The sequence below is a fragment of the Amphiura filiformis genome, chromosome 2 (genome assembly GCF_039555335.1).
Source record: "Amphiura filiformis chromosome 2, Afil_fr2py, whole genome shotgun sequence".
NCBI classification, from domain to species: Eukaryota; Metazoa; Echinodermata; class Ophiuroidea; order Amphilepidida; family Amphiuridae; genus Amphiura; species Amphiura filiformis.
In genome coordinates, this window is record NC_092629.1 from 69,509,054 (window position 1) to 69,529,424 (window position 20,371).

The window sequence follows — 20,371 nt, forward strand, 5'->3', positions numbered from 1 at the left end:
ATTTTATCTCTTAAATATGACACATTTTGGGGACAACCAAAATGTTTTGAGGACAAGCAGAATTTATGCTTTAGTTGTCCTCAGGACAACCTCCATATTTTCCTTATTTCGGACACTGGCCACTGACTTTGACAAAGATCCTGCCAGGATGGAAAGCTCAGCCCCATAAAAAAATAGAAAAATTATTGACTGTATCATCTTTTATTGGTGGTTGTGTTGGGTGGGGTGGGGTGGGGTGTGCACATGCTTGAATTTATCTGTGAAATAGATGCAATAACCCCAACTCCCTTGTGGATGGAGGTGCCTTATGTGTAACCCATTTTATGGTCATGATATAACATAGTTTTGTTGAGTTATTAGTTTTTTGGTCTGTATCTTCATTCTTTAGGAAGTGACAACATGTAGTCCAGACTATTATCGATGGACCCAGTATCTTTTTGTTAAGATGTTTAAAGCAGGTTTGGCATATCAGAAAGAAGCTCTAGTCAACTGGGATCCTGTGGACCAAACTGTCCTGGCCAATGAACAGGCAAGTATCATTTTGGTGGATCCAGTAATTTTTTGTTACAGTGTTTAAAGCTATTTTGGTATTCCAGAAAGAAGCCCTAGTCAACTGGGATCCATAGTGTCTCACCTAGAAATTGAGGTTTGCCAATAATTTGATTAAACCTGCCCATCCAAATTTGACTTTGACTTAAATGCAGCATTAATTTTCGGGATTAAAAAAAAATAGTACCCCATCTTTTTAATATCGGAAAATTAGTGTTGTATTTTTCTGGAATTGGGAGAAGGCTTCAGCAGAGTGGTTCAGTGAGTTCAATTATTAGAGCAACATTATACATGATGAGTTTAAAAGTTTGAATTATACTTTTTGTTGATGTTAAAACATATCCCTTGATGTCTCCTCTTTCATGTGGAATAGTATTTTGTTTGTATTAATTGAAACAATAATGCTGAAATATTATATTTGTGCACATTTCTCAGGTTGATGAGAATGGTTGTTCCTGGAGGTCTGGAGCCAAAGTAGAGAAAAGGCTTCTGAAGCAATGGTTTCTCAAGCAACAACATTATAATAAGGTAAATGATGACAGTAACAATAGCAAACTTTGATGGGAACAAAAGGCAGATTCAGAGACCCATGAGTTGGCTGAATTTGTGTAACTTTTTTCCTTTGAACCCCTTCCTTGTTTTCCTGTGATCTCCTCTCGTACACGTCAGTGTGCGCAGATGGCATTGCGCCATAAGTGCCCTACATGCACACAACATGTCCAAGCTCCTTACACGCTCCTTGCACTACAACGCACTGTAACACACATATATTATGGGGTGAATGTGGCCGAGCGGTTAAGGCATTGGACTGTGAATCCAAGGGCCGAGGTTTGAAATCTGAGTAGGTCCACTTGAGCTCGGCTGGCTCTTTGTGTCCTTGAGCAAGGCATTTCTCTCTACTTGCTTAGTGCTTCGGAGGGCACTTTAAGCTGTCGGTCTTGTGTACATGTATTTCTGACATTGATGCAGTGTGCACGTTAAAGAATGTCACAGGCGATTCGAAAAGAGCAGGGGATCATCCCATTACTGTTGACTGTACTTCAAAAATACACACATCTACTATAGGTTCCAGAGTGAAAAATAAGTACAGCTTGTCTGTATGCAGTGCGATAATACTCATACATATGAGGAAGGCACTTATAAGGAAGAAGAAGAAGACTAAATGTGTTCACTTGGCAATCATTCCACGGATACAGATCCAAGTGCTGTGTAGACATTATACTATTATAGATGCGGATCCCAGGAGTGCGCATTGATGCACATTGATGTGGATCCCAATCTTGTGTGGGTACCCCCATTACATTGCAGTCTTGATGGATTGTAAATTATGATATTAATATGTTTGTGTATTTTGTTCCTATTGTTTGTAGGCCTTGGTGGAGAGTCTAGAAGATCTACCAGACTGGCCTAGTGGAGTTAAGACGATGCAGGCTGCTTGGATAGGGGACTGTGATGGGTGCACTTTCAACTTCAAATTGCAGGTAATTTGTAATGTATTCAAGAAAGATAAATTATGCACTGAAATGTGCCATTGTAGTTTGAAAAATGACAATAATCCTATCTCAGGAAGGAACATACAATCCAGTTTTTTACTGTCAGGTTCATCCTAACTCCCTATCTGCTTTTGGGAGAAGGGAAAGGAAAGAAGGAGGGCAATGGACTTCATGTTCTTCTCACACAGTGCACAACGAGCATGAAGCACATATAAAGTGCAGTAAGATATTTTATACAAAGCATTACGCTTGGTTACACATACAATATTTCCGAAATATACGCCATCACTTACGCATTGGATACGCATACACACGCACCTTGAAGTAAACAGTTTAAAATATTTGGGCCAAAAAAAATTTCTCTTTAAATCACATTATTTTGTGGTAATAGAATAGAAATAAAGGGTGTAGCAAATTATGTGTCCTCGGCAGTAAAAATGTTTAAATAATGGGTTCGGTTGCACCTTGCCAGTTACTGCCATTACTACCTCAGACACATTATTTGGGTGTGAAGGATAATAATGCTTAATTTCTTAAATGAAGAACTGGTCCAAAACTGCATTCCAATCCTGCTTGGCACAACAGTGAATTACTAAAGTTATCAGCAAATGTTCAAATTCTGCATTTTTCTGTGGCCATCATTGACAATGCCTTACAATGACTTACTGTATGCATCATTGTTCACCACTGCAATCCATTTTACACAAAATCGATTTTATTTGATGAAATCTAACTAACACTGCATGATAATAACTTCTGTATCAAGGATAAGGTACCATCTATTTTTTGCCTTCATCCTCAAATTTCTGGTGTACAAAATTCACATTTGTGTATTTCCTTATGGGTATTACACAGTTAAGCCATTTAGTTATTTTACTGTGATCGCAACTTCTAATTTGTAGGCGGACCTCTATAATAAGCAATGTGGACATGTCTATCTTTATTGCCATATTTTTGTATACATATCTTTAGATGAACCTTGGCAAGAACAGCTTCATACTACCTGTTCATACACCCACACCAGAGCTGATATATGGTGCAGCTTACATAGTATTGGCTCCATACCACACTCTATTATCAAAGACAGAATTCATGCAATGTCTCAGTGAAGAAGTTAGGAATAGAATACAAAAGCTTGATAAAACTACACAACACACCAGAGCTGATATATGGTGCAGCTTACATAGTATTGGCTCCATACCACACTCTATTATCAAAGACAGAATTCATGCAATGTCTCAGTGAAGAAGTTAGGAATAGAATACAAAAGCTTGATAAAACTACACAAGGTAGGTGCACACACCCACACCAGAGCTGATATATGGTGCAGCATACATAGTATTGGCTCCATACCACACGCTATTATCAAAGACAGAATTCATGGAATGTCTCAGTGAAGAAGTTAGGAATAGAATACAACAGGTTTATAAAACTTCACAAGGTAGGTGCACACATCCTTATGTATAAGGTATAGTAAAATGGACAATAACTGCACAATGAAAATATTGCGAATAACGTGTTTGGATAGCCTCCCCAGCGTCGTCTGCTCACAATCATATGTTAACCATGGCTTCAAAAAATTTGATAGCCTCACTTGTATGATAAGGCCAACAAAAAAAAATTGTCTCAAAGCTCACGAGTGGTTTGAAAACAAATGCGAAATGCGATTTTTTATTTTTTATACCCAACTTTTTTTACTGTATTTTGAGGAAAAAAGTCTGATTTTCGCCGAATTTTTCTGGAAAAACTAAAAAAAAATTTTTTTTTTGAAATAAAAACAAATTCCGCATTTCTTTTTTGTCAAATTGCACGATTTTACAAATGCACACGCAAGCTTTGAGACAAACCTTTCTTTTTTGGCCTAAGTATATGCAAGTACTTATGTCTTAATTCCATATCAGATTTTGTCTTTATCAGAGATGCCAACCCTCCCTATTTAAGAGGGAGGCTTCTTATTTTTGTAAAAAATTTTGTCCATTTTGACACCACCCAAATTTGGCAACCTCCCTATTTCTGGCAAATTTTGTGCCCTTGAGTTGCATGTAATTTTGAAAACCTCCCTATTTTTTGTTTGAATCCTCCCTATTTTCTGGATGTTAATGTTGGCATCTCTGAATTATTATAGAAGATGAAGTCCATGAAACATGACAAAATTCAATACAAGACAAAAGAAACTCTAGAGGAAATATTGCTTGAAAACACAAGCAATGAGCCATCGTAAAATGTTTGATATGATTTAAAAGAGTATAAAATAATGGTAATTAGTAATATACTGACCACATCCAATTCACTATTGTTTTTTCTGTGCAATCAATTTACCATGCCCCCACACCATGTGCAAACTAAATCATCTAGCCCTTGATAATGGTCAAATATTTCATATTTCATATTTTTCTTATAGATATTGATCTAGGCATATGTGCTCTGCACCCACTCACCAACCAGCTTCTACCCATCTATGTATCCAATAGTCCATCTATTTTCAACGAAGATGAAACTCACATTGAGTGTAGACTTGGTATTCCATCAGCCAGCAAGGAGCTAGCAGAGTTTGCAGTGCATCATGGGATTGATTTTGTTCCAGTACTTGTAGGAGAGGAGGATTTAGATAGTGATGTTCTTATAAACTCTAAACAGGTAAGCTAAAAACAGATGATTAAAGCTTTCACATGATTCAGTTCGATTTACCAAGGAGCTAGCAGTTTATAGGGATTGATTTGAAAATTGGTAAAATTTTGATTGTTTGATTGATGTCATGGAAATTAAACACACAAATGTTAAATTCAGGGACAAGGCATTTCTTATGTTTAACACTAAGGTCGGTGTACTGTACCTGCATAAAAGCCAATGACGTAGAGTGTTCATATTACATGTCCTGTGTGAAAAACTAATCCTGTCAATATAAGGTAACAATTCATGCGGAGTGTCCATCTCTCTTTCTTTGATGCCAGACTCATTCATGTATAATGTTTCTGTGGGGTGTCCTCTACTCCTCCTGCAGATAGAATGAGTCTGTTTAAATTCCCACTTTAAGCCGGTACCCATATACACCTGGGTGAAGTGAAGCAAACTGTTTTTAACAGAACACAAATACAAATTTTGATGATATTTTTGCGAAACAAATGAATCTGCAAGAAATTGTTTGCACATAAACAATATGTAGCCAGAGGTTTTCAGCGGTAATAAAATCTAAACATTTTTTGAGAAAACTAAGCTATGGATTACAAAATGACCCCTTAAACTACAAAAGTTTCAAAATGGTGTTATTGGTTTTTGCTTCTCAGCTCTTTATGTGCTGTATTTTTTCACCAGTTTTCAGGGTTAGCAAGGATCAAAGGCAGAGTAGCTGTATTAGACTATGTGAAAGATAACAACTCACTAGGTGAAGCATGGACCAGTCCCAGGCAACATGATTGGCTGGTATCCAGGCAACGCTATTGGGGAACTCCCTTACCCATCATACATTGTGAGAAATGTAAAGTAAGTATCATCGTTTTGCTATTGGTTATACAGTGTTATTCCAGATGAGAAGGAAACTGGAAAATAGCCTGTGAAAGTGTTTTCTACTTTGATCAAATACCAAGGAAATGCTTGACACTGCAGACCCCTTGATCACTTACATAATTAGAGGAGGAAACTTATATGTGACACGATCAAGAGAGATGAGTCAGATGTCGCTAATATTGATTTTGAAAATGATCAATTTCTTTTGTTTTATATTGTTTTTAGCGATTGATAAATTGATGTAACTTCGCAAAGAAGAGTCGTATCAACATGGGGTTTTCAGTTTCTGAAAGCTTTAAATGTCCTCTTTAGAAACATGTGTAAAACTCATTTTTGACCAGGTTCGACATGTGACTCATTCCCCTTGATCATGTCATATATGTGGTATATGGGCCGTGAACAACGGTGAAACATGATTGAATCCCTTTCAACAACGAAACAAGCTAAAGATGTCTAGTTCGCATGATTCTTTCATTCAGAATGTCCGTTTGTCATTGCCACTCAACCTTACAAGAAGATCGCGGTATTTCTCGTTGATATCAAACATATCAAACTAACATTCGTCATTTAGCACTACTTATCTAGACTTAGGCCATTGCATGATATGATGGTTGTTATTGTTAACCTTAATGATTCTAAATATGCATGGCATAAAATAAGTTTTGTTTAAATGTCTTTACGTCTACTGGATCTGTGAGGCACATAGCTTTACCCTAACATAACACAACTTATACATCTTCACAGGCTGTTCCAGTACCAGAATCTGATCTACCAGTTATTCTGCCAAAACTAAAGTCAGTCTCAGGCAAAGGAATATCTCCTCTCTTACAAGCTACGGACTGGCTAAACGTCAAATGTCCTCAATGTGGCGGAGACGCTAAACGAGAAACCGACACTATGGATACATTTGTTGACTCTGCGTGGTATTTCTTGAGGTATACGGATCCGCATAATGAGACAGAGCCATTTGTTAAGGATAAGGCAGATAGCTTGATGCCAGTTGATATGTATGTTGGAGGACAGGAACATGGTAGGTTGTCACTCTGCAATGGGCTATTCCATTTAAATCCATATTCCCCCTGTGGAAGATTTTGGAAAATCTTCCACAGGGGAGTATGAATTTCAAATGGAATGAACACTGAATCAATTTTGAAAATATAAAGTGCTACAGTTGTGAGATTTGAGGCCAATGTCAAACTTTACACATATGGTTTAAAAAATCAGATTACCACTCATTTATGGACTATATACTTCCAAATATGCTCAAATGAAACCTGTTTTTGTTTAAAAAATAATACTAGAAAGTTAGGAAAATCATTTAGCTACATATTGATACCAAAATGAATTCAAAATCACAAGTAAAAGTTGAGTTCTTGGAGTTTATATCTCCCCTACCCCTTAATTTTGTCCTATTTTTTGTGATTTTATGCGATTATCGTCCATACATAAAATGACCTGTAAAAAAAAAGCGATACCACAATTTGAGTCCACTACCTACCTAGCAGTGATCTAGAGGGTCCATACTAACTACCTATGGTGTCAAACCTTGTATGTAGTGGGGGATGAACGAAGTCATTTTTTTGAGGTTGCTGCTCCTGTACTACCATTTGAATTTCATACACCCGCTGAGAAAGATTCAACCTGAATATTCCACTGAGGGAGGGTGAGTTTCAAATACAGCTGCTAATGTGTTCATTCCATTTGAAATTCATACTCCCCCTGTGAAAGATATTTCCAAAATCTTCCACAGGGGTAGTGTGGATTTTAAATGGAATAGCCAAATGATCTGTTCTAAAAACTCACATTAAACAATGATAGGTGGATGTGCAGTGGTCAATTAAGGGTCCCTTTTTCAGGCTCCCTGATAGTTCTGAAGACCATCAATTAGGGATCATGCTGCAGTTCTTTAGCCCCATTTGATAACCCCCCAGCACTACCTGCTGATCTAACATGGCCTCTGATTGGTCAATTTCATGATATTTTCACTCTAATCACCAATCAGAATGGAGCTTTGCAAATAATTCAGCCCAATATTTTTGCATGGTGAAATTATTCTAACAATGTTGCTGATTGGGCCAATTGATAATGAAAACTTCTTTTTGGCCAATCAGCAGGTAGTTCTCATAGGGTTAAGACCCCTAAAATTGTAGCTCTTTAGCCACAATTAAGGAAAATTTGGAATTTCCATAGCTCCACAAGGTATATTTTGGTCAGTAGCCCCAAAAATATTTTGAAATATCAGTTTCAAATCCCCTCAGCTCCCAACCAAAATGTAAGTTGAGTGCCCCCCAGGTTAGAATTAAGGCACATCAGACTTAAAGAAAAGTCAACCAAAATTGTGTTATTACAGAATCCTCACCAGAATTACCGAAATGGAGTGTTTTACACTTGATATAAGCTAAGATAATAGACTAACAACTTTTCATCATAAGTAAATAAAGTAATACAACTTGAATAAAAGAAACAGAAAAGTTGATGTAAATCAATGAATAAAAAGATAACTTTATTTTGTTTTCAGCACTTTTGCATCTCTTATACGCCCGCTTCTTCAACCATTTCATTCATGACCAGAAGATGGTGTCACATAAGGAACCGTTTAAGAGGCTGCTGGTCCAGGGTCTGGTCAAAGGTCAAAGTTACAAAGTTGCAAGTACAGGGCAGTATCTAGCACCGCACCAAGTGGATTTTTCAGGTTGGTTGATATTGTTTAAATTTTTATACATTTTTGGTATTTTGTTTGCTATAAAAATTAGCAAAAATTGTACAAATTCTTCGTCATATAATTGGTAAATTCGTCGTCCGTATTCCATAGTGGCGTATAGTGGGCGCCAAATAAACAACTTTTCGAGAAAATCGGGTTTGAAGAAATGCCAATTTAAAATCGAGTTGTGTAAATCAGACATTCATTATATTTTGTAAATGATGTGAAATTTTTGTAGTAAACTAAATAGATTTTATTGTTATATATTTTTCAAAAGAAATAAATACATACTATTGCTGGCAAACTGAAAATAAAACTATACGTCACTATGGAAAACAAACAAAACGCAATACCCTAACCTAACGTTAACCGGACGCCACCTCGGTCGCCGTGTAATCCCTATGGCGTTACTTTTCGTCGTTCGTATTCCATAGTGGCGTATAGGTCCGATACGTGTACGCCACTATGACATACAATGTTTTTCATTTTGCCGATATTTCATAATTATAAAATGTGTATAAAAAGTGGCGTATGGTCGATACGCCACTATGGAATACAAAAAATGTCACTTTGTAACTATACGCCACATTTAATTAATTAATTACTAATTAATTAGCTAATTATGACTGATGAGACTTTGAAAAAATGAAAGAGAACATCATTAAAAACATATGTGCCAATTTTCAAAAAAATGACCAAAAATCACTATACGCCACTATGGAATACAGCCGACGAATTGGTCTATTCCTGTTGAAATCCATACACCCCCTATGGAAGACATGACCATAATCTCCTATACAGGGAGTGTAGTGGAATCACCCATTCAGGTAACCCATTTGCAATTCACACTCCCTGTGGGAGAGATTAAGGTCATATGTTTTCCATGGGGTGTATGGATTTCAACTGAAATAGTCCATATTATCACAATCCATACTGAAAACATGATGCATCAGCGAATCTGATTGGCTGATCAAGATCTCGTGATTTATTTAAAAATCACAGATTTGGAAAAAATACATGCCTTGCTTATCACAGGACTCTAGTTCATCAAAATCATGTAAAAATCTGAATTTTGGAAAAAAAAGTGAGGGCCTGCTATTGAGTAAATTTCGCAATATTCCTTTATGTCCAAAAAGAAACAAGGTTTGAATTTGGTCATACAGGAGATTGGAAATGCAATACGATATGTTTTTTCCCTGCATAAATTTGAATTCCGGACTTTTTGATGATTTTGCTGGATAATTTCTTAAAAAAGAAAGGAAAAAAAAATGCAAGGGTGACCAAAGATAACCATATCTATTTTTTTGCCCAATGCCTTACCACTTGTTTGCCATATTATTTAGGTGATGAACCTGTTGCCAAGGAGACGGGTGAGAAGCTGATAGTCCAATGGGAGAAGATGAGTAAATCCAAACATAATGGAGTCAACCCTGAGGAACTGTTAGCAAAGTATGGTACTGATGCCATTAGGATAGCAGTATTGAAGAATGTGCCGCCAAGACAAGATATGCTATGGGATGAACAAGGTAGGAACTGTTAGCAAAGTATGGTACTGATGTCGTTAGGATGGCAGTATTGAAGAATGTGCCGCCAAGACAAGATATGCTATGGGATGAACAAGGTATAAAGCTATAAATGATCTTTTTCACTAAATATGCCAATAGCCATAATAGGGGTATTGTGATAGTGTATTGCTTCTGTACTAAAAGCACTTTCTCAAATTGAATGACCAATTGCTGTACACCTTTGACTGTTTTCTGTTGGAGCTGTTGTAGATACGAACTGTTTTGTTCTTTAAAAGTTGTTCATAAATATGCAGTAGAAAGTGATTTTCCCTCATCCTGTGTCTCTATCCTTGATATAATACCAGAGATAGCATTATTCACAAATGAATATTAATGAGCTTATTTGGATATTTGGAATTTATTTTCAGATAATAATACTCAAAAATACAATAAAAACAACAATTTTGATACAAAGCTGAACTGGAATGAGTAGAATATGATTCCATCAGTGTGAGATAATTTTGATAAGATCGATTTCAAATAATATGCCAGATACATTTTTGGGTATAGGCAGACAGGACAATACAAGACAGGACAGGACAGACCCAAATAAAACAACATTCTTGTTTCTTGTTTTTGATCAGATCTGGGAGGTGACTGGATACCCAATGTATGGAAGCTGGTCAGCAGATTTATTAAGTTGAGGAATGAACTGGGGAACACAAACAAACAAACAGAAGATGTTGAGAGACAAGAAGATGAAATCAAGATAAAGTGCAATGAGACAATTAATATGGTAAGGAATGTATAAACACACTGAAGAGATGCGTTTATAGTGTGTCTTGTCTCAAGTTGAGAGAAATATTGGCAGATTTGAATCAGTGCGTTTACACGGTTGCGTTGCCAGCATACGGACAAAATAGCCCTTCTAGGTTTGTTTATACGCCTCGCGTGATTTGGTTAGCATGCATGATACAGGGAAATCCAACATAGTGCTGCCCTCAACTTCAGACAGACACTCTATTATGGTGATGCCTGTGAGCATATTTGTGTGCGTAATGCACTGTAAATCACTGGTTTTCAGCATGATGTGGTATGTAGCAAGAGGTGATGAAAGCATTTGTGACCCCTCGGCACAACTGAGCCCGGATGTCGCCAGTGCCACTATTGAGATATGCTCCATCGAACTTAACAATAAACAATAGGAAACAAAGGATTTATTGACTGTTTTATTGATTTTCACTACTTAAATGTCAAGTACTATAGACATGATATACATCATTTTAAAGCTAATTTCAAGCAGAATATTTTGGTTGAATATCTCAAAAATGATGATTGGCGACATCCGGGCTCAGTTGTGCCGAGGAGTCACATTTATTTTGCTTTCCATATTGTTAGAGGAGAACTGTGATGCATGTTGTGTTGAACAGCCATACTTTTGGGGTAATCGCTAGAGGGGCCAACTCTCAACAACTGTTTCAACTTCCAAAGAACTACCCAGGCCAGTGATTTGTGTCTTTCTAGGTCACTTGCACTAGATGCTGCCATGGCTCCTAGCCCAGCCCCCAACTCAACACAAAAGTTGGTAGCCATGTGTGTTACCAAATATCGCAGAAAAGGGGTAATTTTTATGCCAGTAGCGAGGACCGCGAAATTGGGAAAATAGGCGGTATTTAATTCACACTGTCCGCGATATTTGACTGTGAAATCAGAATAGGGGACTGATATTTTATTCAGAATGTCCACGAAATTAGGATAAAAGGGGTACTTGGGAAAATACGGTAATTTTATGTCAATCTTTAGTGTCATTGAAAAGGGGTGTTTGAAATTTTAGTAATTGAAAACCACAACAAAGGGGTTGTATTTGGCCAAATTTTGTCTTGGATTTTGCATGAAAAAGGGGGGTAAATTTGATGAAAAATCATTGCAAATGGGGTCTTTGAAAGATTTGGTGACACTCATGGTTACCAATGTTTGTGTTGAGTTAGGGGGCCGGGGCTCTTAGATATCTAAAATCAGTCGCACGGTTGGTTAGACAGCCAAAAAGTATTCATTATTAATCTTTGCCATCATTTATTTATCTACAGATCACTGAAAGTTACCAATCTAGAAATACCACCCTTAACTTAGTCATCAATAACCTCATTGGGTTAGCCAATCGACTTGCCAAAGCATCAGATCACATCATAAAATCTTCAACAACATATGAGAGGGCGCTGTGCTCATTGGTTATCATGGTGGCACCCTTTGCACCTCATGTGACCTCTGAGATGTGGAAGGGAATTGCTGGTGTGTCAAATCATGTGGCTGCAGATTTCGATTTGGTAAGTTAAATTTTTTCATCACAAAGCGTCTTGTAATTCATTATCAAGGACTTACTGTATTTACCCCATTAAACGCCCCTGCTGGGGTCATGACATTTTCATTAAAGTCCTGTACTTTACCTATTTTATTTAACACTAAAAATATAGACCATACATGTCAACTATATTACTCTTAATGTGGATCATTTTTTGGCGTAATGGTAAAAGCTTAAAATTTCCTGCCAATTATGAGCTGGTCAAAGTATAGGTGAAATGGCCAGAAATGGAATGATGGATAGACTATGATGATAGGCTTAACCGCTTTGATCCATGAAATAACTGCATTCACCTGTCAATCAGGCTGAAAATGTTGTTGTTTGCTAGAATTTGTAGCAATCAACAATTATGAATTACGAATTAAACATGCTACATGCACGAATTAAACATGTAATGATTTTATTCTCTCGGAAATGTCCCATGGCCATGTAAATTTGATTCTGAGTGAATAAAACCATCACATATTTAATTTGCAGATCCGTCATGAGGTGTTGTGGCGTGTGGGGGTGAACTCAATGCATGTTATTGTGAGTGCCTGCTAGACTATGCCATAGTCTATTTTTGATGTTAATCATGATGAAAGCATTCAGTTGAACTCGAAATTATACTGATATTAATTACATCAAAATACTAGTATAAAATTGTTATGAAAAAGTTTATATTTATATTAGTGACAGTAAAAGTAAAGTGTAATGAGGCTTATATTATTGAATGCAACATATCATAATGTCATAATTGTATTGGCACTTCAATACTGAACAATTCTGATTATAGACTCTGCCAGTTTATTAATCGCAAAATTCCAGGTTAAAAATAGACTATGGACTTTCAATTTTAAACGGGATTTTGAATGGGCAAAGTCCCTAACACTCACACTGTCAATCATACTTGTTTATCAATCAAATTTAACCGCAAGCAAATACAAGACGCGTTCATGCACTTGACCGACGCGTTCATGCAATTACACAACACAAAGACGGGGTAGGCCACATACTTGTGTACCATGTAGTTATTAATGGAAATGACAGGTACCCGGAGGATTTAAACCATAACGAGATCGGGCGACCAATCACAAGCCAGATCCATTTAAAGATGCATTACATCATGGCCAATTTTAGTAGGCCAGATTTCCGACAATCTCATCCATACGAAGCTCATAGACATCTCTGACCGCAATCCAAAGTCAGTAGTCCACTTGGGAAGCTAACAAACAGAGGGAGTAGGGTGACTGAAACGAACAGATGTGAAAATCTATCAATTGTGCACACATTAATTAAATCAGAGTTTTAAGCTTAAATACAATACGGGGTAGTCTAAGTGCCTGCTGGTTCGAATCTGAACAGTTCTGATTTTTTCTCTCCTTTATTATTGTGCCAGTTTGCCTTAGCTTTACTTCTTTATTTATTATAAATTTTCTCAGGCATATAATCTTTCTGATCCTCGTATTTAATATTTAATGTCTCACTTTGATGTCCAGTGCTAGGTCACAGTAGTTAGGGCGCCCTCCCTCTTTATAAAATTTTACTTAACTACATTTGGAATGGACTTCCATTCATTTCAATCCCATTTATCTTTACACAGAAGTCCCTATAGATAATTCTATATGTGACTCCTCGCCACAACTGAGCCCGGATGTCGCCAGTGCCACTATTGAGATATGCTCCATCGAACTTAACAATAAACAATAGGAAAGAAAGGATTTATTGACTGTTTTATTGATTTTTCACTACTTAAATGTCAAGTACTATAGACATGATATACATCATTTTAAAGCTAATTTCAAGCAGAATATTTTGATTGAATATCTCAAAAATGATGATTGGCGACATCCGGGCTCAGTTGTGGCGAGGAGTCACATATGTACCATCATTGTTGTCATGTACATGCAGTGTAGCATCTACCTTTGCATTGCCAACGTTCATATTGTGGCCATTAACATCTACAGTTTGAACAAGGGCTCTTTTGCCCTTCCTGAGAAATTCAATAGTACATTGCTGTGGGTCAACTAGGGTATTGAATGGACTTCCTTTCATTTTAGTCCCAATTATTTTTACATTTATTGGTTGAGAGCCCTTATATGAGGCATAGTCTATCACATAGGTGCCGTCATTGTTATCCTGTACATCCAGGGTGTCTCTTCCTTGCGTAGCTTCTACGTTAGTACCACCAATTGTCATCTGTTGTCCACTGCAATCTACACATTTAACAACCGCTCTACACTTCTGCTTAGAACTACTTTCAAATCCTAACTGAATGGTACATCGCTGTGGGTCAACCTGAGTTTTCCATCTGATATCACACAAATCCTGCAGTGATTTTTGAATCTGTGCCATAGCTGTATGATGCTTTGCAGTGAAATCAAAGTCAGTCTTATCTGATGCAGTCTCGGGTAGCTTTTCTATTTCTAGTTCATTCAGTCGTTCCATGATTTGATTTTGTGAGGTCATGAGCTGCCGGGGATATTTTTGGCTCATATCACATGATTGATTAGCAAACTCACAAGCACTGGTCATTTGGGCAGCGAGAAAGTCTATGGATTCCATACTTGAAGTCAAATTGTTCATCTCCATTTCATATAGGTTTTTCAAGTGTGTTTGAACTTTGGAGTAATTAGCATCAATTTGGTTATGTAATTTCTGAGTCAACTCTTGCATTTCGTTTTCTTTCTTTTTGAAGTTAACGGTCAAAGTTTGCTGCAATCCTTCAGCTACCAATCGTGTGTATGCTAATTCCTGGTTTCTTTCATTTACCCTCTTTGAGGAGAGCTTCATATCAGCAACCATCTTTTCAAAGGCTGCTGATAGCTCAAGAAGCTTATGACCCTGATGATCCAGAAGGCCACAGGTAGCGCAAACAGGTACTCTGCAGTTGGCTTCTATGCAGTACATAGTTATATCTTGCTTTGGATGTTTTGTACAATGCTGGTGCTGTTGTATCATGGGATTGCATTTCTTGGCTTGTAGTTCTTCAATAGTCACAAGTTGATGATGTCGCATGGAGCGCATTTTCTGATGACTATCTATACATACTTGGCACTGGAAAGATGCGCAATCTTGGCAAAAACTCACAGCTGGATTATCATCATCACAATTTCCACAAATCACTGCTGGGTTAAAGATATTTTCATACGGCTTTAAGTTTTCCACGATGAAGTTATTCTGCAGGCTGTCCACAGTTCCTCCTGTTAAGGTGATCAGTTTGCGACATTTTGGACAGTCAAACTGTGGCCTCTTACCAGCAATGCTTTGTAAACAAGATTTGCAGTAGGTATGTAGACAGGGCAGACATTTGGCTTGATGTTCAGCATTATCATATGACTCAGCACAAATGGAACAAGTTAAAAACTCATCTTTGAAATCTTCCTTCATCTGGCATGGCAACTGAGAAGCACAAGCCATATTGCTTAGGTAGAAGCTTGTATTTTGTATGGTTTTGTGTGTTCAACATCCAACAGAACCACAGCAAGGAGGGCAGGTACCACATTACTTCCTTGTGTGTGTACAAGTGGAATATTTTATGCTGCATTTTATTTTCACCCTTTTAGGCTTTCTTTAAATCTGTGTAATTTAAAAATACATAGACATTTGTTAATGTACAGTGTATGTTAAAACTGAAAATTTTATTTTCACCCTTTAAAAACTGAAATTTTTTATTTCCACCCTTTTGTGCTTTCTTTAAGTTTGTGATTAAAAATGCATAGACATTTGTTGTTGTGCAGTGTGTTATGAAAAATTTTATTTTCACCTTTCATGCTTTCCTTAAATTTGTGTAATTTAAAAATACAGACATTTGTTATTGTGCAGTGTGTGTTAAAACTGAACAATCAGTTAATTATTCACACTTTACTACCGAAATTTATTAAACAAACATAAAAGTTGTTGAAAATTTGATTCGGTGCAAAAAATAACACCTACCAAAATTAATAGTACTCATTCAAGTGTGACACCAGAGAAGATATCTTACACTTCCCACAATGCACTTCTTCTATTTCAATTTCCTGTACTGATTTGCTATCTATAGTGCAAAAAATGGGTCGATAGTGACGAAATGTACCTCAATGATCCAGTTCTTGAAAAAATTATTTTATGACTATTGACCCATGTTTAGCCAGTCTATTCGCAACATGAAAACAAAGGGAATCGGTGCAAAGTAGTAAGAGTGTTCTTTGCTATGAGGTGTGGCATCGCGATCATGTTGCAAAGGATTCTGGGAAGGGTATATCCTCTCTGGTGTGACACAAAGGAGTACAATAAGTTTACCAGTACTTTAACTAAGGGACAGGTATAATGTGTGATAATTATTGGTTGTGATCCCTTTGTGCGTGTCTATATATTTATACATGATAAAGAATTTCTTTAAGTTCTGTATTTTCATTACAAACAAAATACTAAAACTGTTGGTAAATTTGACTAATATTAAGAAAAAATGATTAATCCTACAAGATGCGAAGTTTTGCCAAATGAAACATAGCTAAATCCTAATCCTTTAATTAGTTCTAACTGGCAATGGAAGTCAAATTGTAATGTTTGGTAATTTTTTGGAAATACAGGCCAAAAAAATGTGTTTTTAGGGTATTTTTTGTATGCTGTGACAATCAAGCCCAAAGACTTATACAGGGTGTCCCAATAAAAACAGAACCCTCATTGCACCCTCTTTTTCTCCTAGTTAATCAAATATATATTTATATTTATTCGGTAGCTTTAATAAACCGAAAGAAATATTTCAATCGGCTCACAACTCTTGAAGATATGCTCTTTTGAAGAAATGTACCTGTTTTTTACTCTGTCCACGGAGGAGGTTTGGCTACTTCAAAGATTGAAAAGGATTGACACGTACCATGCATGAATATCAAGCATTCCTCAATAATAATGGTATAAAAATAACAAACTTTGTTTAGGGAATGGTGTGGCTATGGATTGTGCCAAGTGTCATTAACTTGTCGGCAAAATGGATGTGGATGTGCCGATGTGGTCAGGGCTGTAACAGGCGGGGCGGCCGGGGATGCCATGACCGCCCCACTTATTGAGAAATTTGTTATGTTTTTCTTTATATCTTTATTTCAATTTGGGCATATATTTGTAATTTGGCCGCCCCACATTTGTGATGGCCGACCCACATTTTTCAACCTTGCTACACCCTGGATGTGGTATGGGACTTCTCTTGCTATATTTGCAATTTAACTTATTTTTTCTTGGGTTATTTATGCCTTTTTGTTTTATTATGTTTCTTACTTTCTTACTTTGTTGTTTCTTGCTTTCTTTTTATTTGCAACATGTCATTTTCTCTTTTTGGGATAAAAGGTAGCCTGAAAAGAGCTGTTTGGTATGTCATAATGTCCTTGGTTCTTCTGAAGTGAGTTTATTGTGCTGATGTGCCCTTTACCTGGTTGCCTCCTTGACGAATACAGGTTTCAGCACTGATCCGCATTGCATCAATTCCATTGCGTACATGTGCCCTCCTTGTGCGTCGTATACTTGCGAATGCAGCAGTAGTACGGCTGCGAAGATGTTGGAGGCTAGCTGTTGATCCTCGCTCATTTTTCAAAAGGGCAGTGAACAATTCTACTTGATTTTGAAAAATTAACTTTGTAATCTGAGTATAAATTGAATCAAATAATGCTTTACTACACTTTGAATGGACTTCCATTCATTACAGTCCCATTTATATTTACATATAGTAAGCCTGCGTATTTATAGTCAATTGTATACGTGCCATCATGGTTATCCTGCACATGCAATGCATTCATTTTATCTTGTGTAGCTGCCACCCTGGCATTAATGGTATTATGGCCATTGACATCTACAACTTGAACTATGGCTATACTGCCATAGACACCAGGCAACCCTACTCGAATGGTACATTTCTGTAGGTCAATAAGTGGCATGGTTTGGAAGGGTGATCCTGTCATATGAGTCCCATTTATCAGAATACATAGGGGGATTGAGTACGAAAAATTATTGTCGTAATATGAATCGTATTCAATTGTATATGTGCCATCATGGTTGTTCTGTACACTCAGTGAATTTCCATCTTGTGTAGCGTCTACCTTGGCATTACCATTGGTCACATTATGGCCATTGGCATCTACAGTTTGAACAACAGCAGTGGCTTTCCTCAAGTTATATCTATATGCTACTAGTCCTAATTGAATGGTACATCGTTGTGGGTCAACCTCAGACAAGGAATTGAATGGACTTCCTTTCATTTCAGTCCCATTTATCTTTATATACATTGGCTGTGAGCCCCTACATGAGGCATAGTCAATTATATATGTGCCATCATTGTTGTCCTGTACACGCAGTGAGTTTCCACCTTGTGCAGCTTCTACCTTGGCATTGCCTGTGGTCATATTATGGCCATTGCGATCTACAGTTTGAACTTTGGCTTTATCATGCTTATTGCCGGAGACTCTTAGCAGTCCTAATCGAATGGTACATTGCCGTGGGTCAACCTCAGGCAGGGTATTGAATGGACTTCCTTTCATTTCCATTCCATTTATCTTAACATACACTGGCTGTGAACCCCTACATGAGGCATAGTCAATTATATACGTGCCATCATGGTTGTTCTGTACACGCAGTGAGTTTCCACCTTGTGTAGCGTCTACCTTGGCGTTGCCAGTGGTCATATTATGGCCATTGGTATCTACAATTTGAACTGTAGCCTTCAGCCTCTGATATCCAGTTGGCAGTCCTAACTGAATGGTACATCGCTGTGGGTCATCCTGAGGTTTCCATCTGATATCACACAAATCCTCCAGTGATTTTTGAATCTGTGCCAAAGCTGAATCATGCTTCTCAGTGAAATCAAAGTCAGTCTTATCTGATGCAGTCTCAGGTAGCTTTGCTATTTCTAGCTCATTCAGCCTTTCCATGATTTGGTTTTCTAAGGTTATGAGCTGCATGGGATGGCTCATATCACATGATTGATTAGCAAACTCACAAGCACTGGTCATTTGGGCAGTGAGAAAGTCTATGGATTCAATACTTGCAGTCAAATTGTTCATCTCTGTTTCATACAAGTGTTTCAAGTGAGCTTGAGTTTTGTTGTAATTAGCACGAATTTGGTTGTATAGTTTCTGAGTTGATTCTTGCATTTCTTTTTCTTTCTTTTTGAAATTTGTGGTCAAAGTTTGCTGCAGGTTTAATGCTGTGAATCGTTTGCGTGCTAATTCTTGGTTTCTCTCATTTACCTTCTTTGAGGAGAGCTGCATATCAGCGACTATCTGTTCAATAGCTGCTGATAACTCAATAAGGTCATGACCCCGATGGTCAAGATGGCCGCATGTTGCACAAACTGGAACTTTGCAGTCTTTACAATACATAGTCATATCTTGCTTTGGATGTTTTGTACAATGTTGCTGCTGCTGTTGCATCATGGGATTGCATTTCTTGGCTTGTAGTTCTTCAATAGTCACAAGCTGATGATGTTGCATAGAGCGCATTTCTTGATGATTATCAGTACATCGCTGGCACTGAAAAGAGCCACAATCATGGCAAAATCTCACAGCTGGATCACCTCTATTGCAATTACCACAGGTTACAGCCAGATTAAAGATATTTTGGTACTCCTTTAAGTTTTCCACAATGAAGTTATTTGGCAGGCTGTCCACAGTCCCTCCTGTTAAGGTGATCAGTTTGCGACATGTTGGACAGTCAAACTGTGACTTCTTCCCAGCAATGCGCTGTAAACAAGATTTGCAATAGGTATGTAAACAGGGCAAGCATTTGGCTTGATGTTCAGCGTTATCATATAGCTCGGCACAAATGGAACAAGTTAGAAACTCATCTTTGAAATCCTCCTTCATCTGGCACTGTGGCAAACAGGCAGCCATATTGTTTGGTCAGATTTATATTATAGATGCATTTATACACTGTCAAGGCTTGTTGATAGAATTTATCTCAAATTTATTTCACAGGCTTTTTACCAGAGTAGTTCCACATAATGTCACAAAATAAGCTATTGTTTTCTTGGAATTCATAGCCAAGCTGCTATGCCTCAAACCAAAGCATTGAATACGATCGATGCTATGCTAACCGTGACACTTTGACCCAGACAGCCAGCTCAATTCAGTTTACAGCATGATCAATATTTTCACTTGTGAAATGTTGGCTCTTAGCCATTTTAAAGTAAATTTTGACCAAATATTTATTGAATAATATCATTAGATGACTATTACTAGATTGATATACATTCAGGAGAAATTAAAAAAAATTCTTCTATTGAATTAATTACATGTAAATGCAAGTTGTCAGTGAG

The 20,371-nt window shown here is 37.3% G+C and overlaps 2 protein-coding genes across 2 annotated transcripts in view; one reads left to right on the plus strand and one right to left on the minus strand.

Moving 5' to 3' along the window:
- LOC140146558 (probable leucine--tRNA ligase, mitochondrial) overlaps positions 1-20,371 on the plus strand; it is a 136,922-nt gene that overhangs the window by 11,774 nt on the left and 104,777 nt on the right. Inside the window, exons 7-17 of the mRNA XM_072168432.1 lie at positions 389-529; positions 985-1,077; positions 1,920-2,030; positions 3,157-3,331; positions 4,444-4,679; positions 5,355-5,522; positions 6,291-6,576; positions 8,065-8,238; positions 9,591-9,773; positions 10,397-10,548; positions 11,840-12,076. Of these exons, the coding sequence (XP_072024533.1) occupies positions 389-529; positions 985-1,077; positions 1,920-2,030; positions 3,157-3,331; positions 4,444-4,679; positions 5,355-5,522; positions 6,291-6,576; positions 8,065-8,238; positions 9,591-9,773; positions 10,397-10,548; positions 11,840-12,076 (1,956 nt within the window). The remainder of the gene's footprint in view (positions 1-388; positions 530-984; positions 1,078-1,919; positions 2,031-3,156; positions 3,332-4,443; positions 4,680-5,354; positions 5,523-6,290; positions 6,577-8,064; positions 8,239-9,590; positions 9,774-10,396; positions 10,549-11,839; positions 12,077-20,371) is intronic.
- On the minus strand, positions 17,736-20,111 carry LOC140171862 (E3 ubiquitin-protein ligase TRIM45-like). The gene has a single exon (XM_072195198.1). The coding sequence runs from the start codon at positions 19,944-19,946 to the stop codon at positions 17,736-17,738; it is 2,211 nt and encodes a 736-aa protein (XP_072051299.1). The 5' UTR covers positions 19,947-20,111.

Bases quoted from the DNA above. Each gene is read 5' to 3' on its own strand.
- LOC140171862 (XM_072195198.1), bottom strand. From the start codon at position 19,946: ATGGCTGCCTGTTTGCCACAGTGCCAGATGAAGGAGGATTTCAAAGAT.